Source organism: Coenobita brevimanus, chromosome 80, assembly GCF_032717465.1.
Source record: "Coenobita brevimanus isolate Jiangsu-jjx chromosome 80, ASM3271746v2, whole genome shotgun sequence".
In the NCBI taxonomy this organism is placed as follows: Eukaryota; Metazoa; Arthropoda; class Malacostraca; order Decapoda; family Coenobitidae; genus Coenobita; species Coenobita brevimanus.
The window spans coordinates 4,840,301-4,864,978 of NC_137033.1; the positions used below are offsets into that span (position 1 = coordinate 4,840,301).

Sequence of the window (24,678 nt, forward strand, 5' to 3'; positions counted from 1 at the left end):
ATGTGAAGGTTGATTACTGTAGTGTTGTCTGAATTTAGCAAGGGAATTTAGCTAAAATAATATGCGGTCGTTGTGAAGGGCTTAATGATGCTCGTTTGCCCTGATGCAGAAGGTCAGGCGAGTTATTAAGCGGTCGTAACACTTTATTCGTAATTAGTCTGGGAAGAGTGATGGCTCAGCGTTTATCGTAAGAAATTAGCAATCACACACACACACACACACACACACACACACACACACACACACACACACACACACACACACACACACACACACACACACACACACACACACACACACACACACACACACACACACACACACACACACACACACACACACACACACACACACACACACACACACACACACACACACACACACACACATCCTTCTCTTTCTCTCCACTTGATCTGCCTTTCAATCATTTGCTCTGCTTGGACGTAACCATATAGTGGAAGGCTGAATAATTTAGGTATGAATGCTGAGTGACCCATTGCACTGAGCTCTCTGTATTTCCCCTACTTCTGTGCTTTCCTGTTCCTGGATCACTCGCACTTCATATATTTGGAGGAAATCTAGTTAGGATTATGGTGATGATGATGATGATGATGACGATGATGATGATGATAATGATGATGATGGTGGTGGTGGTGACGTTGACGAGGATGATGATGAAGGCAGTGACATTGGTGATTATGTTGATGATGATAAGTCCTGGGATACGTGAGGCTGATGCTCTAAACCCCTTGAAAACAGTTAGGTATTTTATTGGAATATTCTTGCTACCTTCAGAGGATTAAATTCAAGTTAGGTGGACCCTTAGAAGTGAGGGATGTACGAGGACTATGTCAAATTTCCCAAGTTCGAAAAGTGTCTCCCGAGCTCCATAAACCCGCCCGGTAGAACAAGGATATAATATAATGGTAGTAGCAGTAGTAGTAGTAGTAGTAACAATAATAATAATAATAATAATAATAATAATAATTATAATTATTATTATAATTACTACTACTACTACTAAAAGTCATCACGGTAGGGAATGGGTTAAGGTTTGCGTGGCGCAGGGCAGTTAGCCTAGAAGGAAAAGCTTGGCGGTAATGAGCCTCCAGTGACATCTCATGCCCCTGTTCTCCTCACCCTCAGAGGCGTCCTGGCACCCTTACACCTTCACTCCGATGACGCGTTTCCTATTTTTTTCATAGTTTAGGGGAGACTTGTGGAACTGGAGGGGTTTGGTATCATTATTAAACTCTTCAGTACTATTGATATATCCTTCTGTAAGAAGAATTAAATTTGTGGTAGTATCAAGAATAATATCAAAGTACATCGTCGTCATTAGTTTCCACCTAGCACGTAGGTTGAGGCTATTATTCCGGCCTCAGAGTCTCACGACGATTCCATGAGAACTGGAGACTGCAGAAGGAATCAGAAGGGCCCTGGTAATGTGCCCTAGCATGGTTATGCTGATAGAAAAAAAACAAAGTTCAAATCCTTCATGCGGAGTGGAAGGGTATGGCAGAAAGTCATATCAGTATTATGAGTGAATGAGATAAGTTGGTCGTGTCTTGTGGAGATTTCAATGCTACCTGCATAAGAACTCTGAAGGGTGAACTTGGACCAGTTTCCACTAAATTACTACAAAATGTACCCTACCATGATCTGTGAACACTACTGAGGTGTCTTGTTCATGTCTTAGTGACCGTTAGTCAGGGACCTCCCTTCGGAACAGTAGATGGAGGCTAGTGACTCTCCACAGGACAGTTACAGAGTTATATATATATTTTTAAAAATCCTTGCTACTTCCAGATGATTTTATTCAGGTTAGGACTGGCCTCGAGTCGTCCAGTGTTAACATTAAATTCACTAACATATTCTTTAGTTTATTTCGTTTTCTTTGGATTAGACAGTTTCATTAAAATTTGGAGAGACTTACGATTTAGAGAGAATAGATATAACCTTGATAAACCCCTTCACTACTACAGAGCCTTCATAAGTGGAAGGAAATTATCTGGGGGTGGCAAGACTGATGTAGAATTGAGGGGGGTTAATAAGACTCCACTAAAATCAGTATGCACTGAGCCTCTAACAACAACACAAAAGTTAACTCCACATTTTGCTACCGACAGACGATTTCATCCAACATGTAGGATGGTTTCATTGTGTATGGCAGGTTTTTCTGTCTTTTCTTAGCTTGTGCTCTTGCAAACCAAGTACATCCCAACCTACGCACCCCATAAAAAAAATACCAGTATATAGTGATAGAAAAAAAGGACTTAATTGACATCCAAATTATATTAAATTCACTTTTTGCTATTTGTTTATAGAACAAAGCAAAGTTCTATGGATATAAGAAAATATGTATATTTTATGAAAGTTCACACAATAAAGTCTGCGTATGACTGATGTTAGTAAAACTCGTGATTTTTTTTTTTTTTTTTTTTTTTTTTATGTGTCCGACTCTGGGCAAAGGCTTCAGGGCCTATATCTTGGGGGCAGTAGCCTATCCCAAGGCCCAGTAGTCCTCCTACACCTCCACATGTCACCACTTCGGCGCTAACACCCACCGTCCATATCGAATACATGCTAGGGCTGTCTCATACAGGACTGGTGTATTGGTATTAGCGGGGGTATTTTTACGACATGTCGGCGGGTCATCTGGTAGATCAGGAAAGTCTGCTTTTTAATGAAATTCAAATCCTTAAACTGTCCCCTGCTCCAGCCAGGATTCGAACCTGGGTCTATCAGGACTGCAAGCCGCCTCTCTACCGATTCAGCCACCGCCTCTTACTTAGTCTTACCTGAAAAATAGACAGCTACCTGAAAAAAAAAAAAAAGTAAATTTTAGAACACCTCTGACCAACAACGAGGGCTGTCTGTGTGTCTGTGTATCGTGTGCCTGTCCACCTCCATTATAGAGGACGGGCTAGGGTCGGCTCTGACGGCACACGAGGGGGGCATTCCAGAACCTCTTCAGGGATAATGGCTGGTAATAACGCTAATGAGAGGCGATTATAAGCCGACCGCCACACCCGCCAATCAGAGCGTGCCTGGTGACGTCACTCTGGCCTTGGGACCTCGACATAAAGATGACTGCTTGGTGAACATAGATTCTTTTACATTGGAGCTTAAAGGAAGTGGAGATAAAAAGGGTCGTATTGGCCACTGAAGAGGTTACCTTTTGTGCTAATACACTCTACTATCTATCTTTCTATCTATAGTCTTAATCACGAAAGGGTTATCCACGAGCAAATAACCTCCATATCACCCAGTCTTTTTGTGTCAGGCTGCCTTTCCTCCAATGTACATCACCCTCACTTATACCTATGCATATACCACTCCATCCCATTCCCACGTATCATCCTCGGCCTGCCCCTTCCCCTCTGCTCCTGCGCCTAACATACACTCTTTTAATCAGTCTGTCTTTCTCCATTCTCTCCACATGGCCTAACCATCTTAAGGTACTTGTAACGCTCCAGCACACCCACATCAACACAGAAATGGTCCGTAACTTCCTGATATGTCTGTAAAATTAGCGATACTGCAGATCGAACCACTGCATGTGAGAAAGGGGTAGGCAAGAGAAAGGCTGTAATCTGCCCCGCCCAATACACCCTCTGGTAAAATAGCCGGTAGGGAAAAAAAAAATAAATGATTGTTGGAAGAAATGAACTTGGACATTTTTACTGGAAAGTTTTTAATTAAGATTGAATATGCATTCTCGTTTTTTGGGAGACAGAAGTTCAGCCATGTATGTATTCGAGATGTTAGTTTACATTGGGTTAGATGTTGAAGGACCGCTAGGACTTCCTCTTATTTGCCATCGATTTTTTTTAACCTAGGTAGTTTTTGAATAGAAAAAATATATATATATATATGATTGCCCACCATCCTCTCACTGGAAGTAGTACACTCTTCAGGTGACTGCGCTGAAGTTTCTTCTAGTCCAGAAAGCTGTTAACTGCACTGAGTGGCAATAACCAAATGAATGCCCAGTGGTCGAGGGGGTTGAGGCGCTCCAGCTGGATATGGTAAGGGTTTACATTTAAGGGATAGGTGGATTTTTTAATACTTCCATACTACTACTCAGGAGAGAGTGACTGGCCATTTTCTCCTTGAATGTATGGCAGTGGCCAAGTCCCGTGCTCTTTCGCTTCGTATGCGGCAAGAAAGAACTCTTTGATTGGTAGACTAGTGTGTAAAAACTTCACCTCGAATGAGAACCACGAACAATGGAGGATATTGCTGTAAACCATAGACAGCGACCTACTACTCCGGAGGTGGGAAAAAGAAAAAGATAGTCTGGTGGTGACAAGTATAAAATAGTTAAGGTTTCTGTCATCAAAGAGTTAAAGAGAAACATCTTGTAATTTAGGGATAAAAACAAGCTATTTTGTTGACTGCGTGACTTGCGTGATGCTATGAAGCCGTCAGAGGTGGCGGGGGGGGGGGGAGGAAAAGTGAGCATGGCGAACAAAGGAATGGATGGGATGGGATGGAATTTTGGAAGCGCTGGGGCTGGGACAGGAAGGCCTGGTATATCCTGTGAAAATTCGTGTTGTGGGACTGGTGGTTGTAGTACAATGAAAGATTATGCCGAAATACCCTCCAAAAATGAAAGTGTCGGGAGGTGGGGAGGGTTAAAAGAAATGGGCATGGATGACAAAGAAATGGGTGGAATGAAGTGGAAGTGGGGATGGGGTGAGAGGAATCATGACAGTATACCTTGTGAAAATATACGCTGTAAGATTATTGGTTTGAGGTTTAAGTGTTCGCCAATGACAGTAGCAAGAACAAGATAAGCACGCGTTGCTCTCACTGACTTGGCGTCTTGGAAAGCATCTAAAAAAATAAAAGGAAAAATAAAAGCGTATGTCAGGTTATTTTCATGAGGGCGGTAACACGGGCGGGTCTGGGTAATTAGTCACAGGTGAATATTCATAAACAGACTCTCTCTCTCTCTCTCTCTCTCTGACACACACACACACACACACACACACACACACACACACACACACACACACACACACACACACACACACACACACACACACACACACACACACACACACACACACACGAGAAAACCCTTAGGAGGATAAAAAGTCCGGAAGGAAATACGAAGAGACACAATATGGAAAAGGAGGAGGAAGAGAAGATACAAAGAAAGACGATGACGGGTGGATGAAAACTGTGGATTAGTGTGAAATAGAAGGAAGATGAAACAGAAGGAGAGATGGCGATGGAAAGATGAAAAAGTGGATCCTTGACTACGCTTCAATCTTCAACTTTCAGCACGAGGACGCGTTTCACATTTTATTTTTGTCATCTCTAGACGACATTAATAAACACAGAAAGGATTTGCGAAGTGAAAGGGTTAATCAGAGCTATATCTAATATCTTGATGTTTGAAATTTCTCCTCTAAATTGAATAGAGAATCGTCTGAATGCACCGTTACAGAAATAGATAGATAGACAGACAGATAGATAGATAGATAGATAGTAGATACACATACATACAGATAGATAGATAATAGATACACAGATACACATACTTACATACAGATAGATAGATAGATAGATGGGTAGATATACATAAATAAATACATGAAGTATAATAAAAGACATCATGAGTGTGAAGAGGTCAACCAGCAAGCCTAAATACTGTATTCATAAGCTGGCACTTGTCTATGGCAAAGGAATATTATTTAGGCTTTGCATCGTCCCACCGTCTCTCGATATTCAGGCGAGGGGGATGTTACAAAGAGGCAGGGGTCTTTAACTCCTGGACTCCGGGTTACGTCTCTGCACATTTTATTCTTTGCTTCTGCCAGACGATTTCATTCAACTGAGGAAAGAACGCGAGTATTTAAAGGTTAATGAAAGCTACATCTAACCCCCTTCAGGTAGAAAACGTTATAGTATCAAGAATAAAATCGTCTTTACATAGCAAGAATATAGTTAACAATATGTGGACATGAGGAATTTTTTAAGTACATACATGATAACCCCAGCTCAGTCATGGCCTCCCGTTCTATGTGCGCAGACCCCTTGATTACAGTGACATATTTTTATTCATTCTCGCTGTTCCAAGTGATCTTTACTGAATTTAGGAAGTTTTTTTTGCAGTGAAGGGGTAAATGGAAGCTGTATTTTACCCCTCCAGTTCAGAAAGTCTCTCCTAATCCGAACAAAATCATCTGAAGGTAGCAAGAACAGAAATGAAAGATACGTCATCGGAGTAAGTGTTTTTATAACGTCCTACTTGAACCCTCTTAGGTGGTTGGAAATCATGGTTTGTATTTCATATTTAGGAGTGACTTTCCATCCTCCAAGGCCTAACACAACAAGGTGGAGAAGTCCCTGTACAATGCAACACTGATGATTCCAAGGCCAGGGTAGGTGTTGGGTATTGGGAAGTGAAGGGAGGACGGAGAAAACGGTGTGAAGGATGAAGGCTTGCATAAAGGCGAGTGTGGATAAGGGAAAATACAGAGAGAGAGGTGAAAAATAATAAGTAGTGGATACTGGGTAATGTAAGGGCAGGTGTGTTTGAACAAGGTTATAGATGAGAAAGGAGAGTAGAAACCTATATCGATGAAGGAAGCGACTAGGACAGATGTTTGACCGTAATCATGTCAGCTTAGGTTATGTAGCGCCTCTTTCTAACCATTACATTTTTGCATTTGACTCAATAATGACCTCACATATATAGTAAGGTGGCATGGCGGCTGGAGGAGCACAGGAAAAATAACTGAAACTGGAGACCAAATGAGACTTCGATGATGCAGGAAAATTTTATGGAAGGAAAGGTAATAGGTAGAGAAAAAACTATGGCAAGGAGGTGATGTTTATCAGTACCTCAGTAAATCTAGAATAACTAAAGGAAGAAGTGTATTATGTACCCAGTGTTGGTTTTGTCATTGTTCATCCATTTCATTTAGTTTTTTCCATTTTATCAGGTATACCAATCCTGCTGCCAATATTCTCTGAAGACAGTAATTTTGTGCAGAGGGCATTTTCTCCATCGCATAACATTTTTTTTTGTTTTCAATCCCCTTTTCTGGAATCAAAATATATATCTTTTTCCGCCAATTTTATGTTGTAATATCACGCCTCTGTATATAATCAGATTTTGTCTATTCACTTATACCAAAAGCAAGCAGTAACTCTATCAGTATTATACTGTAGCATCTTGACATAAGTACTCATTTGTCAGCACTTACCACCCTCTTTGTCAGCATTCTAACTTTCGTTCTGAGTTTTCCTAACTTTATGGTCATTTCTGTGGTTGTAATAACGCTCCAGTATTATTTCTGTATCACGTCCTATTGTCAAATACTTTTTAAATATCACGTCACGTTAAAATAACAATGTTATGTTGAATATAACGGCTTCTTCTGTCAGTATAACGCTGTTCTTTACATCGTCATCGTTACTGCTCTTACTACAGCTGTCTGTATTTGCTTGTTTTAATATCGTCACCTTAAAATGGCTCCTCCCATGTCCTGCAAGTGACATTCTAAAATTAGGGTGAAACATGCCCACGTCCAACCCAAATTATACATAGATTATTCCTATCCGCCCTGGCATTCCGGTACGGCGTTAGTTGTTATCTTAGTTATTTTCTACATTTGCTCTTAGTATTAATTCTTTAGTGAATTTCTGTGTGTTGTTATTAATGTTTCGTTCCTAGGTCAGTTTAATTCTACTTTTACTATTACTGTTTATGCTGTAACGAATTTCTGGTTATTGATGCTGTTGCGTTGGTAGGTGGGGCATAGGGCACTGGGAACTTTAGCTGTTAAAGTTTATTCTCCCAGCCTGTACGTCTGAAGGTCGTGCTAGGCGGATGATTAGTAATTTGCCTGGTGTAATTACCGAACACTCTAAAAAACACAGCCTACGCTTCATATAAGGCGGGTAATTATATAAGGACACAGGGCTGGTCCATCTAAGCCAGAGTGCGGTTTAAGGACAGCTGTTGTGTAGTTATGGCAGTTGAGGAGTATATTTTGTTTACTGTTTTTATATTGCTTCATCTTTTATTGCCTAACCGGATCCTTGGGGCCCTGGGATAGGATATTCAGGATAGACTTTTAAGGCGAACGTGACCAGTCTTTTGTTTCTGAGTGGCATTATGTGAACAATAAACCCAGCCACCTCACGAGCTACCCTTATGGTCCTTTACGAGTCACATCCACTCAGAGAACCTTAGACCACTAGACCAACAGGCGTCCATTTGCTGGCTATATGATTACCATCCAACGTATTAAATGATTTCCTGATTGACAATAACCCATTTGGCACACCACTCAGTGTAGTGGTGCTTAACGGCATTAATTACTATATCAAGTGAGTGGATTTCTGTGCTTGCCCCAGTATTCCATCCTTTTCCTGTTCCAATTGTTTTCTGAAAAGTAAGAGATCAATAATTAATATATATATATACACACACACACGCACACACACACACACACACACACAGAAATGCCGCAGCCAAAGTTAATACTTGTATAATGGTAGAATCTTTTATATAAAAATTTAAACCTATAAATGTAAAGATAAATGTATAAAAACATAAATCTTTAAATATAATTATAAATCTTTATCTATCTATTTATCTGTTTATCTGTCTATCTATCTAGCCCATTGTTTTGGATATTATGTTTGTGTTTTCCTTACCGTTTCTTGTATTTAGTTTTATTTTCCTCTGTCTCTGCCTCTTTAAATATAGTTTTATATTCTTTTTCTGTAACCACCCCGTTACATCTCTGTTCCTTCCTCATTTACTTCGTCGTGTATATTTTATTTCTTATTTTCTGCTGTTTGTTTTCTGTTGTGATTTGATCTGTCTGTATAACAAATTTTAATTCTTTTTTTATTATAATCTGTGCAGTTTCTCTTATGGATCTCTGTTCCTTCTCAATGTTCATGTGTGTCTGCTCTTTTTGCGCCTCATTATATGGTGTATTTTTGTTCCTATTTCTGTGTTTTTGCCTCCATCGCGAATTTTTACCCTTGTTCTCTATATATTTTGTAATGGTTCTTTGTTCTCTAAATTCTTTCATCAGCGTCTTTCTCCTGTTTCAACTAAATTCTTTCATCAGCTCCTTTCTCCTGTCTCATCCTCGTGTGTGCTTTTGTTCTTTCCCTGTCTCTTATTGTTTGTTGTACCTGTATCACCCATTGGCCAATATTTCAAGGAGCATTGAATTCTGCACCACGACGTGTTTGTTGTTCCATAATGGCGGTATTGTGTTTGCGGATCGGCAGGCGGTCTTAATCCCTTCAACCCGTGGACGCATTTTTCTTGCAATTTTCAGATGAGTTTATTCAGCTTGGGAGAGACTTTTTAAACTGGAGGGGTTAGATTATAGACCTCATTAACCCTTTCATTGCCAGATATTTTACCGCGTTATATAAATTCGTCCGGAAAATATAAATAACAGAATCAAACGTGCGTTATGGGACTGAAGGGGTTAATACGGCTTCACGCTGCTCACCGCTTCCGTCGCCGATTGCAAGGTATATGGATGGGTTATTGTGTTGCGTTGTGCTGCTTGCCATTGCCCCATAAATTGCTGACGATCTAATAGTGGTGGTGTTCGCCTCAAGCGGCCTCGTTCACTTGATGGTATCGACAGGAAAATTAGTGTGGGGAATGGGTTAACTCTTTCATGGTCGGGGCAACTCTAGTACTCTATCCTAACTATCGCCAGACGATTTTACTTAATTGAGAGTGAGTCATAGGAGCCTGAGTTTCGTTAAAACAGTCTTGCCGGAGTGCCACAAGACTCCCTGACATGTCACAATAACACCTTCAGAAACAGCATCACACCAGGCGTATTCGAAACAGTATTCAGTCAGTTTAGCTTGAGCGGTGGGCAGTAGTGCCCAAGTTGTGACATGTGAATGTTACTGTGTCATTTGTTGCACATTTGGGCCTGTGTAATATATAGTGAGAGTCATGTGAGCGAACGGAAGCCCTGGCAGAGTTCATGTGTACAGTCACTTACTCTCAAACACTGAGAGAGAGAAAAAAATTCTTTACATACATTTATGAACGTAGAGTTTTTTCTCATGGGTACTTTGGATCTGTAATTAATTCGATTCTGCTGTGAATAAAGGCAGTCTAAAAACGGCATGAAAGATAACTTAAAAAAGAAATCAGTCTGATTCCAGCTACATTGCCATCGAACATCATTCAGGTTTGTATATTCTCATGCATTTCCTTGAAATTCATAATCTGCATGTAGATCCTCACCACTAGCACTAGCAAATAAACATCTCCATCCTCATCCTCATCGTCGTTGTGGTCGTCGTCGTTGTCGTCGTCGTCGTCGTCTTTGTTGTCATGAGGATCGTTCAAACTGTATTTTGTGTCTTCCATGTGGAGGTTGAGGATATCCTATGCTTCACTTATTGATGCCGTATCTTTTGAGACATAAATAAAAAACAAGGAACTCTCCATTCCATTATCTGTGTCACAGGTGGGGAATGGTGATGTTACTGCATTTGTTTCTCAGACACACCTGGTATGTGACACCTCTGTCCTACTCATTCCCGACCCCAGAGAAGGAAAAAAGCAATCCGTTGTGCCATTATCTAAAATGTCGCCCCTTACATCACAACACACTCATTTCATGCACGTCACTCTGATAACACAGACGATCCTTCTTCACGGCATCAACAAAAGATCTCCGGCATTGTCTGACTGACGTGGCCGGATTACAGCAGTCTAATAGATGATGATGTTTTATGCCATGCACTCCCCTCTTATGGTGTTGCTCATATTTAGAAGATTTTTGTTGAAGTATGTAGCATTTTGCGACTGGATCAAGAATCAGGACCATCAAGAATGATCTTGGTGTCAACCAGTGTCCGTTGGTGGGATCAAACTCTCAACCCGTCAGTCGATAGAGTATGCTCTACATTACTGGACCTTGGCGGCTACTATTTCTGTTTAGGAGGTTCACGTCCAAATGAGTCAGGAATCCAACGGCGGCATCAGCAACAGTATATTTAAAAAGTTTTTTGATATACAAAACTGTCCCTTACAAAGAAAGTCAAACATAAAAGAACCGAGACAGTGTCCTTTCAGATCGTGATGCCAGGACACATTTGTTTGAAAGACTGAATGCATTGAGAGTACCAGTTAACATGTACTGGAGTTGGACAGAGAAAAGATAAAAGTGTGTGGCTTGTTGGGTGCTGCATGCTTGCCTTAAGAGAAAAAGGTATAGAGTTAGAAAGAACAGTCCTAGGCTATAGTGATGGTAAAGAATGATGCAGCAAAAGAGAGAGGCTAAAGGGAGTCGTTGAGAGGAAGGGAGCTGATGTGAAAATCAGCCTTTGACACCACAGCCTTTAGAAGAGGCATGTCTCAGAAGAGGTATGTGTTGTGGGCATCTTTTCCCTCCTTCTCGCCTCCCCATACACACTAGAGCTGTATTCTACACATGGGTGAACGCGCGTCGTAAGGCAACAGGCAAATGAGAACTAGCACATCCTTACCGTCGCTGTTGTTATTATTCATGTTCTCTTTGACGAAAAACTTGAATTAAGCTATTACCTTGCCCGTACTTACCAATCTACAACTCTCCTCTTCACAAGGTATACTACACCCAGCCTTCCCCACGACCTACACCCATCCCAGTCTGTCTCACTCATTCGTCTTCACACATACAATCCATTTTCTACCCTATCCATATTGAACTTCTATGAAATTCTGTGAGTTACACGTATCAGCTACCAGTGCTGACCCCTATACAACATCCATCTTTGAACGGTTTACTCGCCTTCCTACCCTGCTTTTTGTATACAGAAAGGATAGAACCCAGATCTTAGAGCCTGCAAAGCGTGTTCTCTCCAAATGAATCTGGGCCTAAGAAAAATAAATTAAGATAAAATTAACCAAAAAAAAAAAAAAAAACGCCAGATATAGGTTTTGTTGATCTGAAGATGCCTGAGCACATTGCATTTAAAAGAAGACTGACTGATGAAGACCATTGCGGCCGTTAATTTCTGCACACTCCACATAGGCATAACTTGAAACTACCTGCATTGCCTGAATCGATTTGTTTCTTAAAGGGACGTCGACGATCCTGAAAGACCCGAACTATTATCTCAGCAACCTGGCCCGTTAGTGTTGATGTTTGGTACGGGTTGTTATAGACATGAACTGAATCTGCATATACTGAACCGATTCGAACTCATGAACCCAAGTGACCTGAATGGATCTGATTTGATTTAAGTAGTCCTGAGTTGATATTCGTGGGACTGAAAATGGCTGAAGTTACCTAGAATGACCTGACCTGAGTGAATATGACTGGATCTGAATTTATGTGATGTGCAAGACTTAAACTGACCTAATTAGACCTGAATAACCCTGAACTCATCTAACTGAGCCTGCATGGCTTTTAAGGACCTAAATGACCTGAGTGAGCCTAACTGGGTCTTTAGTAGATCAGAAAAGCCCTCAACTGCCCTGAAGTAACCTAACGGAGCCTAGTTGGATGTGATGGCCCTGCCTGGAATTGATCCTGAATGGCCTTAAAATAAATCGGCCTGAAGTTGAGCCTTATTTTCATCGGTTAAGGAGGGTGGCTTCCATCTCATCCTTAAGGTTTATTTCTTCATATGGTACGTTATTATTGTTGGTTATGTATACAAACTATGTCAGCATTAAAATTAAACAATTAACATACAAACGAATGCTGAGAAGTAATATTCATGTTGAAAGACTAAGAAATAGGCGTTAAAAAGCCATATAAGTTAACGAGAATATGTGTTGCATTGGATGTGACTGACCTGAATGAAAAATAAGTAGCTTAAATGGGCCTGATTAAACCTATATGTCCCTGAACTATGATTACTGGACAAAAATTGACCTGTTTTGATCTGTTTGTCTTGATAGGCATTGATTATTTTGACACGGTCTGTATGTGGTTATTATGTCCTAAGAGAATGGATGTAACAACTCTTAAAGCGTATTGAATTTAGCAGTGGACTTCTTTGTTGCTAAGTAGTTAATGCAGTAAAACCACAGACATTTGCGAGTCATGTTTTTCCTCTTTCTTATATTTTTTCTGCGTTTATGCCGGCATGACGCAGGTATACAGTGAACGAACGCGCTTGGTTATATATATACTTTACACACACACACACACACACACACACACACACACACACACACACACACACACACACACACACACACATACAATTTTCCCTTTGCTACAAACACAACCACCGATCATCACACCAGACAATATAGAACGTGTGTGCATTTCTCTGGTGCAGCGCGTGCCCTTGTGGTCTCTTTCTGCTTGTAGTGGGAAAGTGAAGAGCACATAGAAACTCTGTGTGTGTGTGTGTGTGTGTGTGTGTGTGTGTGTGTGTGTGTGTGTGTGTGTGTGTGTGTTTATTCGGCACTCGCGACAGATGAAAAGTCAAGTGTTTGCTGTAGAAATGTTTGCCTTTGAATATATCACTGCGTCTGCGAAGGAGGAATGGCACACGTAAAGAAGAGTTGGTACTATAGCGGGATTTGTTTCTGGGTGAGTTGTCATGTGTCTTTGGTTGGACTGACGTGTATGTGTGTGAACTGACGTGTGTTTGGGTGAAGTGACGTGTGTGTGGGTGACCTGATATGTTTCTGAATGAATTTGCTTATATTTCTAATTGAACTGACATGTTTTGGTGCGAACTGACATGAGTTTATGGGGTAACATGTGTGTCTGGGTGAAGTGACGTGTTTGGGGTGAATTAAAAATGTGTATCTGGGTGAAGTGACGTGTTTTGGGGTGAATTAAAATGTGTATCTGGGTGAAGTGACGTGTTTGGGGTGAATTAAAATGTGTTACTGGGTGAAGAGACGTGTTGTGGGGTGATTTCTTTGTGAACTGAGATGTGTTTCTAGGCGACTTGACATGTCCTTCTCGGTGAACTGATGTGTGTTTCACGGGGAACTGACGGGTGTTTGAGTGAACTGACGCGTTTTGGGATGATTGACATGTGTTTGTGAGTGACGTGACATGTGTTTGTGAGTGAAGTGACATGTGTTTGTGTGTGAAGTGACGTGTGTCTGTGAGTAAAGTGCAGTGTTTGTGAGTGAAGTGTCATGTGTTTCTGAGTGAAGTGACATGTGTTTTTGGGTGAACTGGCATGTGTTTCTAAGTGAAGTGAAATGTGTTTCGGAATGAAGTGACATGCGTTGCTGAGTGAAATGACATGTGCGTGAATGAAAGTGGCGAAGTGGATTGATATGTCTTGCTGATTTCTTAACCCATTCATCGAGATCTTATTCTTGTTATTTCCAGACGATTTTATTCAGCATTGGAGAGGCTTTACGAAATGAGGTGGTTACATGTTGTCCATTTGCCATTTTTACTATGATAATAAAGTGTACATGCGTAGTAATTACATTTTTTTTCTCTCAGTCAGGCGAAGAAGAGACTGAAAAACTATTAGCGAACATAGTTTTTTTTTTTTGCAGAAGCATGCGGAAGAGGGTACTGAAAATAAGAGAGTTGACAAAGAAACTGTGGAATGGATGAAAAATTAAAGTCAACTGAACACAGCGTTAGTAGGAAGAATATAAAGAATTATCCTCTGTCTGATATTTTGTTTTTTCTTTATTCAAGTTACCACCAGATAGTTTGGTATACATAATATATGACTTTTTTTTTCATTTTTCTAATGTTTCACTCAAATACATTTGTTTTTTATTGTATTTATGTGGATTTGTTGTTACTGGTGGGCACAAGAAAGATTTTTTTTTTCTTCTTCGAAAGCAGGCATAAGCTTTCGAACTTTGGGTGTTAAAAAAAAAAAAAACACGGCTACTCATCTGGGACTGAAGAGACATTTCAGTAAATATGCCAAACCGTAGCATTCAGCACAATAAATTCAAATGGTCCTGTAAAAGATAATTACCCGAACCTAACAATCCAACGTAATTTAAGGTAAAATTATATGTACCAATGTCAGGCCTTGTCCGAACTCAGTAGAGAACACCCAGATGTAACCCAACCAGTCTTCAGTAACGTAAATTATCCTAACTAAATTAATACAAAATAAACGGCAGACGTTGTTATTCCTCATTTTTATCTTTCAGTAACACCACAATCAACGAAATACGAAAAGAAAGACTTGATGAATTTGAATAACTGCATTGCTTTAAAATGGTATGATTGAATTACCTGCAGTTTTATTCGTCTGGAAGGACCTCTATTTGTGGAGTGGTTTAATGAAAGCGTTTTTTTTTCTTTTCTTTTTTTTTTTACCCCTCCAGTTCAAGAAGTCTTTTGTGAAGTGAATAAAATTGTCTGGAGAGAGCAAGAATATAATAAATACATTACGGATTGACAGGGTTAAGGTGGGAGCCAATACAAAGGCAATAATACATCACACTGCTGGACTGGACTGTGTGGTCATTGTTCCAGCTCATGAACGATCTGGCTGTTGCTAGTCATCGTTTTTATGACGCCATGAGTGTTATTGGTTATAAATATCCTCATCATGAATGATGTGGCTGTCACTGGTCATTATTTTTATTACACGTGACCGCTATGGGGGTCGTTGGGTGTAACTATAATTTTCCCTACCCGTGGACGTTAGGCGTGTGGTTGGTCATCGTTTTTCCCGTACTCTGTCAACTATAGCTTGGCCCCGAATTGTCACCTTTCCATACTGAATGCTGAATTTAACAAAAGAATAAGATAGCACTGTCACGAAGAAGTGCTGTGGACACGATGTATTATTCCGCCACTGAGCTACTGGAAATTAAGCTGCCAAATGACAAAAATATTCGCCAAGTTTAGGTGGACGAACGACCCATGATCAGTGTGGGTTTATACAGGATGGTGAAATGTGTCATGCACCATCGAACCGAAGCATACGTCTCCCAGGTAACGGACTCCAGCCAGCCAAGCCACTGTGTGATTAACGGAGTGGTGGGGGGAGGGAGGGGCGCCGGTGGGTGGTGGGTGGAAGGAAGAGCTGTGGGGTGATGGGGTGGAGCGGAAGAGATGCCATTGGTTGAGTAGGGGTACTCGGTTGTTGAGTTGATGTGTAAGGGCTTCTGAGGTTTAGGGAGAAGGAACAAAGAGACGGGGACAGTGGACTGGGTTGATGTGATGGGAAAGAGAGGCAGGAGGAAGTGAGTGTCAGATATAAGTTCACATAGGAATACATACTAAATGTAAATAATAGGAAGAATATTGCTGTATTACGAGGGTATCTGCCTTGGGTAAACTATTTACGCAAACTAAAGTAGAGCAATCTTTCTTATGCAACTATTATGTGGATATAGAGGACGAACCAAGGACATGGTAGGAGTCAGCACTGTACAAATCCTTCCTGAAAAAACAAATTTTAACTACGATAGGGTTGGTGGGGGTATCCACCATCCACTCACGAAGTGTAATGTTTCCTTCGAGCGACTGTACACTGGGCGACACACCAAGTGGTTTTCTGTGTCCAAGGAAACTATCTGCTGTGGCTGAGGGTGAACATACAACTTAATAACTCCTGATGGTGTAGTGGGTTAAGATGCCATAAGAGGTTGAGGCCTGTAAAGGTTTACATCCTCACATATTGTCATTCAGGAGAGAGCGAGGCTGGTTGGTCATTCTTTACAAGTCGTGACTGAGTGGGCTAGCCCCGAGACACTACACTCGTGATGGGAAAAGAAAGTGATTGGATGATAGAACAGACACGTATTTAGATAGAGGAGCAATCTAGAACAGACACGTATTTAGATAGAGAAGCAATCTACCAGTTCGTGAATCAGAGTCCAGACCTTCACAAACTAAGGACCAGCTCACACTGGAGACCATATTGAAGGTGCCGTGGCAGACATCGTTGCATTTCTTCCCTAAGTGATGTATTCTGCTTATTACACTTTAAACTACTTTTGTATGTTACACACACACACACACACACACACACACACACAACACACACACACACACACACACAATATATATATATATATATATATATATATATATATATATATATATATTTATACACTGTACATAGATAAAGATAGATAGATAGATAGATAGATAGATATGGACATAGTTTGCATCACCAACATACAAAAGGATATTGAGGTGTCATATGGAGAATAAAATGCTAGAGAGGAGATGCTATGAAACTCCAAAGCCTCTTAGAATACAACTCATAGCCAACCGTGTAAGCTGGAACGAAAGTTTGAGGAGCACCCAATTTTTTACTGGGTTCTGATGGTGGCATTCCTTATCTTACTGCCATCTGCATTAAATCTGGCAGCGAGAACTGGATTGCCCCAAAAGTGGTAAAGTGAAGCAGGGTTTCCATCTTCCAGTTTTTACCCTAGCTACATGGTGGGACAGTTTACGTCACATTATGGACAGTATTCTAGATAACGCAGGAATTTTTTGTAACACCTATCCTTAACGATATATCTTGCATGTTGCACCTGTTTATTCTCTTGTACTTTACTGAGTCTGTACGGACTATAACTATATTTAATACAATATCAGAGGAAATCAGTGTGTACTATGCATAATGAATCGACTTGAAAGTCTCCCACGCCGCCTAGAATACGTCCCTGTTGACATTCCTTCCTTAGTGTGAATAGACCCAGACCTCTCCCGCATTTCCGTCTTCCCTTCCCCCCTCCCCGCCTGATGAGATAGAGTGGAATGATAACCTTGTGAAGAACTAGAACAATAGGCTTCATTAACTGGCGTGATGGCGACGTGGAGATGAGGGCTTATTACTTCTTAAACATTATCTCGCACTGTTATTATGTTGTGGCAGCTTTTTGTTTTTGGTGGTAGCTTTATGATGTATGCATTTGAGAATTGTAAACGAATGATTTCTTTGTCTTTCCATTTTCCTTCATTTTGGGGGGAGAGGTGGGGGTGGAGGAGTCCACTGATGCATGTCTATTGCTTTACGCGTGTCTGTGGTTGTGACTGGCAGGAGCAGGTGTAGTTGGTGTCGTGTTATAAGTGTTGGTGTAGTGTGGTGTGTCCTGATGTGGTATGGCTGTGAGGTGTAAGTACTTGTAGTTGTGTAGTTTGTGCAGTGTATGTGGTTGTGTGGTGTGGTGCTGAGGTGAGGTGGTGGTGGTGGTGGTGGTGGTGGTGATGATGGTGATGCGGAGTGGAGTGATGGTAAAGTAAAGAGTAGATGGTCTGATGTGGTCGTGAGATAAGGAGGTGTAGGTGCGGTGTGGAGATGCTCTGGTGGTGGTGGTGGTGTGGTGCACTTGTGGTGAGGTGGTGGGGATGTGGTAATGTCGGGAGGTGGTGGAGGCCTAGTTACTCACTGTTGTGTAATACCATTGCCTGACTGATTCATACTTTAATTTCTCTGCGGTTGGTGCACCTTGACACCAGAAGAGTTTGTTCACCTGAGATAAGTCCTTCAGCTACATACTTCATAAGCAGTCACAAAAAACCCTTGATCTGCTATTAATACTTCAGAGTTCTCTCTCTCTCTCTCTCTCTCTCTCTCTCTCTCTCTCTCTCTCTCTGTCTCTCTCTCTCTCTCTCTCTCTGTCTCTCTCTCTCTTTTTTAGGCAAACCCCGGACGATTTTCTTCGGGCGAGAAATACCCTAGCAATCAAATGCTAAACGTGATTTGCAGGGTCGATGTGTTTCTGACGACCCACTTAGGGCAGGGTTACGAGTATATTCGGATGCTAGTGATAAGGGTGCTGTGGTTGACTGGATGACTGACAGAAACAAAAAGTCGTATTGTATCATATTTCGTGACAGCCATATGCTTAGTCGCTCCGAAATGTATAGGAATCGCGAAATCCAACGAACAAAGTGGAAGTGAACGCTACCTTATGAGAGAGCCTGGACTGGATGAATGTGTGTTTTTCCAGAATAGCTAATATTTTCGTCTCGTATCATTCCCTACGTTTTGAAAGGTCACCAACTTGCCGTTTAAGCACATGGCTCTAAAATCAACTGTAGTGTGGTTGTTGTTGCTGGAAACTGCACTAGCGACTGCCCATGGTTGAGTGATTGGATGATTATAACATTCTTTTATTGACAGTATATAATTTACGGTACTGACGATAAAATCAACTGCGGGAAGATGTCACTGTGGTCGTTATCGTGGCAAGAACACCAGTCGACTTCCGAGGGTTGTGTTCGAAGCAAGGTGTCAGGGGTCGTGGTTGCATTGTTTTCAAGCGGCCTAATGATGGGCTCTGGTGGCTTTCCTCCCGGACGTGGTTGAGGAGGACGTGGTGGAGTGTCACGGGTACACGAGGGAGAAAGGCTGCTTAGGGAGGGTTTAGGGTACTTACGCTCAGGGCCTATATTCCGGTTGGCATAGTTTCCGTAGCACCTCTTCCTTAGCGATTTATTTTCCTCGCTGTATCTTAATATTCTTGTCTGTTATTTGTATCGCTCTAATATCGAGACCGTTTGGACGAGTAACATACAAGAGGATAATAAGGTGCAATAAGCAAAGTTAATCGCCAGGGAAGGGTTGTTAAGGAAGATCCCTAAGCCAACGAGAATACGACCTCAAGACAGAGGGAACCAGAGACAGTAATTTGTCTCAAGGGGGAGTGTCGGTACTTTGGAAGACACAGCGTACCCAGACAACAGCACTGCCTCTTGACGGGTACATACAAATGCTACTGCTCTTAACAAATGACGAACAAAACACCCCTCAACCTTCTCCTGTTATTGTTCCCACGTGCGCTTGCAGTTGACTTTCTTCAATTTTTGTTTTTTATTATTGTACCTCATTCCATCTTTGGGTGGAAAAATGAGTCATGATGATGATGATAATGATGACGAAGATAGTAATGGTGACGATAATTTGATTATTACTGTATTCCCGTTTTTTACGACATTATTATTTTGGGGGGATTTGGAAGTGTTTTCTTACAAGCCTTGTTTCTCTTCTTTGCAGTGCCATGATCAGCACGAGATGAGAGCCCAGCAGTGACCTACCACACCTACCTACCTACTTAACAACCTTTCACTCCTTGTACTTCACCCCCACCTACACAGATTTTACTCGTCAGAATACAACGCAAATCACTCACGCAGTCCAGCCACACTCACACCTGGAAAAATACCCACCTTGTAGATACGATCCTACCAACACTCACTCACTTCACAAGACAAACTTCTTATACCTTTCAACAAAACAAACATCTATTTTACCAAACCAAGACATCTCCTCTTCCACTAGTACACACAGCCAGCTCCACATCCTTCACTTACACCCACCTGTTGCACTTACACCCACCTACGCCCACCGACCCCACTTCCCAATAAAGGAGGAATCACAGAGCATCGAAAATGACCATCATGAGGGAAGAAGATCTGGAAGTCGCCATTAAGGTAAGTTAGATGAGATGTGAGTTTTATTTTGGCTGGCTTGGAGGACTCGTGTAACTCCTCCTCCTTGGCGATTTGTTTTTGCATCTTACACCTTGCCACTCCTAGTCTCCTGTGGCATACTTTTTGATGAATTAAACTGTCTAGCATCGGCTGGAATTTAAAATACTAGAGTTGTCCCAGCCATAAACGAGTTTTTGGTACCAGTAGCCCAAAGTTCAGACTCCTGTGGCTCACTCTCAGCTGAATAAAGTCGGTTTTGCGCCTGCTGAATGAATACTAGAACTGTTCGTAACATGTGAGGGTTAACATGTTTCTATACGATATTTACATTTTAATTTCGATACGGTTGACATCAGTAACATGCTTGGGAATGTTTAGGTATGATGTGCAAAAATGAATCGGTGAGTGATAAGGTGAATGACATCTTGTAGCCGTGAGACCATTTACTACAGTATATGAGGTGGTAACAATATAAACCAAATGGACGTCTGGTGGTGTAGTGGGATGTGGCCCATAAAGTTTACGTCCGTGGGGTGGCTGCGGTTTATTGCCAATATAATACCACTCACAGAAGAGCGACTGTCCCTCTGGATATAAATGTCAGGACTAAGTAGTGGAGGTGATGGAGGGTGAAAGACTGACGAAGAGAGTGTATGTGAGTGAGGTGGAGGGGGGAAGAGGGAGGGGGAGGCCGAGGATGAGATGGAGGGATGGGGTGGAGAGGTATATGAGAGAGGGGGGTGTGAGTTGGGAGCAGGGCAGTGAAATGGCGGGGGACAGGGCGACTTGGAGGCGATTTGTTTGTGGCCACCCCAAACGGGATTGAGGCGTCTGGCAATAGATAGATAGATAGACTAAGTAGCCTAAGCAAAGTCCTTACGCTTCTGATGGGGCAATGGAGGTCTGGATGATAGATAGACAGAAGAAGTTTGCACTGATATGTTGACGGTGGTGGATTGAATAATGATGGATGGTGATGATTGCTTGATGTTTTCTTGTGATACTTGTTATGTTCTGATGGTGCTAGTGGTGTACACTGACTGTGACCTGTGACTGGTAATGGTGACAGGTGGTGGCAGTTATTGTACGGGTTGTGGTGAGTGAGAGTGAACAGTGGTAATTTTCTATCTATCTGTTTATCTATAGCCCGACGCCCTAATCCCGCAAAGGGTGGCCGCAGACAAAACGCCTCCAAGTCACTCTGTCACCCACCATTTGACTACCGTCCCCCCAACTCACCCCCCCCTCCCTCATATACCTCTCAAATCCATCCCTCCACCTCATCCTCGGTCTACCCCTCCCTCTCCCTCCCTCCACCTCACCTACATACACCCTCTTAGTCAGTCTTTCATTCTCCATTCTCTCCACATGTCCAAACCACCTCAGTGTATTTCTCCTAATCTTTTCAACCACATCCACATCTACCCCACAACGTTCATTCACTTCTTCATTCGTCAAGCTGTCCCTCCACGTCACTCCACATGCTCCTCTCAAGTAACTCATTTCCACTGCTCTCACTCTTGACTTGTTCCCCTCTTGCAAGGTCCATGCCTCGCTTCCATACGTCAGGGTAGGGATCACAATACCATCATGCAGTGACTTCTTAACTTCCATACTCACCTCCCTATTTCTCATCACTGCTTTCGGTGTACCAACAACCTTTCTTCCCTGCTGCACCCTTACAATAGTAGGGAAAAGACTAGGAAGATAAAGTTATATTGAGGCAAAAAATGACAAATTTATCTATATATAATTGCATCTTAAACGAAACTTTTACGATACCAGTGACTTAACTCCCTGATGAAGGCGTTGTTACCAACACTGATGAAGAGACATGACTGGAGACAAAGTGGAGACCGAATGCAAAATATATCAGAGAAATGATTAACTCGAAGACATGACTGGGGGAAGTGAGAGTAGATTCCCTTTCCCAGTCATACTACTCATTTCCTGACCAACATCTTTTATTCGTACTTTCTTCCCTTGTCCTTCCCTTTTTAGATTCCTCGGTAATCTCCTACTTACTATACCGTAATCGTTAGCTTCTCTGGTTAATTCTCTCTCTATCTCTCTCTTTCTCTCTCACACACACACACACACACACACACACACACACACACACACACACACACACACACACACACACACACAGTTCCTCAGCCCCTCAGTCTGCTTTCCTTGCTTCTCATTCCTCAGTTCTTCCCTCTCTTCCACAAACCTGCCCATACAATCCTCTCCCACAGCCTGAATTAACCTCCAGTTTTAGCCAGACAACACGTTCCTTGTTTCAAAGTGGAGAATTATCCCCACACATATAATTATTAGTTATAGAGAAAATGCAGCAATTTAGGCTGGACTTGGGCCCTCTTCAGGTAATTTACATCCATCCATCCATCCATCATCTAAGTATAATTATTCCCTTCGAACGCTTAACGACACTGTGAAGTCAGGACATACTTCCTTGTTCCAGTTCCCCTTCTTCCATTCCCCAACCTTTCTCCCTCCCTCACCACCACCAGTCATCCTCAAGTTATGTTCGAGATATCCCAGGCTCTTACAGGTAAACTTTTTTGAGATGAAGTAATGTTTAATTCTGTTTGTTATTATTTTTATCGTATCGCGTAGGAGTGGTTGTTTTTGCCCCAGGTTCATTTGAACGTGAACCTAACAGACTGTAGTTTGAAGTTGCCCCCTCCTTCCGTCCTACATCCACTCCTCAGGGTATAGGGAGTGAGATGAGAGGCGTTTGTATACGAGTAATTGGGAAGCTTAGGCATCTGGTAATATCGGTGCCTCCACGTGACGACGCCCCTCTCCAGCACATCTTAAGCCATGCAGGAGTTAAACACCTCTTAGCCTGACGATAATGTACTGTACAATAACTTTAAAAATGTTATCAGACAGAATTACCGAATAATATTTAGTTGACATTTTTGGAAGCTTGTTTATGTAAAGAACTTATTAACCTTATGAATCCGGGAACGTATTTTTACTGGTATATTCCTGATGCCATCTAATGTTTTTATTGAGGTGAGTGATATTATTAGTGAAGGAATCAAATAAGGCTATCCCTCACTCCTCCTGTTAATACTCGCAAGGTGAATAAACTCATCTGGAAATAGCAAGAAGATGTGATACAAACCGTCACACTACTGAATAAACCCGATCCATCCGGTGACCATTTTTTTTTTTTTTCCCTACCTCCAGACGACTCACTGCAGCTTGGGGAGACTTCCTAGTGAACGGGCAAATTTAATCCACAAAAAGCCTCACCAGTTCTAAGTTCCTCCAGAGTTGAATAAAGCAACCTGGAGATAGCAAAATAAGATAGAAAATACTTGGGGTTGAAGGCGTTAAGATGCGTTATGAAATACAGTCTCAAACACCTCTCCGTTAATCCCCTCGTCTCTTGAGTTTCCTTGATTCCACTGGTCACGCACTGCCCTCTTCTTTACTGCAGTCCTCAGTCCTGCCGCCGGCATCACCATCTCGTCTGTTGCTCCTCCTTCTTCCTTTATTTAGTGCCATTTGCCACTTTATCTCCGCTTGTCGTCTCACCCCTAGTCGGTTTCATCTCCGTGGTCACGTTAACCAGGCACCATCCTTACCATATCCAGTCACCCCCACTACCACCACCAGCGAGACAACACGACAACAGAGAGAGAGAGAGAGAGAGAGAGAGAGAGAGAACCACCACCACCACCACACCATTACCACTACCAATACCACTGTCTCACTGCCCACCACCACCACCACCACCAATCCCAGCCAGACCACCACCATCACCACCAATCCCTGTCACTTCACCACCACCACCACCACCAATCCCAGTCACTTCACCACCACCACCACCACCACCAGTCAGACCTGCACCTGTCAGCCACACTCACACCCCATTACTGAAGATGACTGTGGTGGCGGTGGCGGATGTGCATAGAAAAACACGGGCCTCCCCCCTCAGCATTCTCCCCAGGCCCTAGAACACAGACAGACAGACAGACAGAGACAAACACACACACACACACACACACACACACACACACACACACACACACACACACACACACACACACACAGAGAGAGAGAGAGAGAGAGAGAGAGAGAGAGAGAGAGAGAGAGAGAGAGAGAGAGGGCACTCTCCTCTCTTAAACATTTTTTTGGCCTCTTATTGAAGGTGAAAATGGTATAGCGTAGAGGAAATAAATTGTCATATTATTATTGTCTGTTTTTTCTTCTGCTTTACGGCTTTATTTTCTTTAGCATTATGGAACTGTTGTACAAAATGTTACTAAGAAATGGATTA

At 42.0% G+C, this 24,678-nt stretch overlaps 1 protein-coding gene across 2 annotated transcripts in view; it reads left to right on the forward strand.

Annotated features, from left to right (window-relative positions):
* Rab23 (RAS oncogene family member Rab23) overlaps positions 1-24,678 on the forward strand; it is a 189,340-nt gene that overhangs the window by 102,621 nt on the left and 62,041 nt on the right. For both annotated transcript variants that reach the window (XM_080279846.1, XM_080279847.1), the window contains one exon: positions 19,939-20,375. In XM_080279846.1, coding sequence (XP_080135972.1) covers positions 20,334-20,375 — 42 coding nt within the window. In that variant the 5' untranslated portion in view covers positions 19,939-20,333. The remainder of the gene's footprint in view (positions 1-19,938; positions 20,376-24,678) is intronic.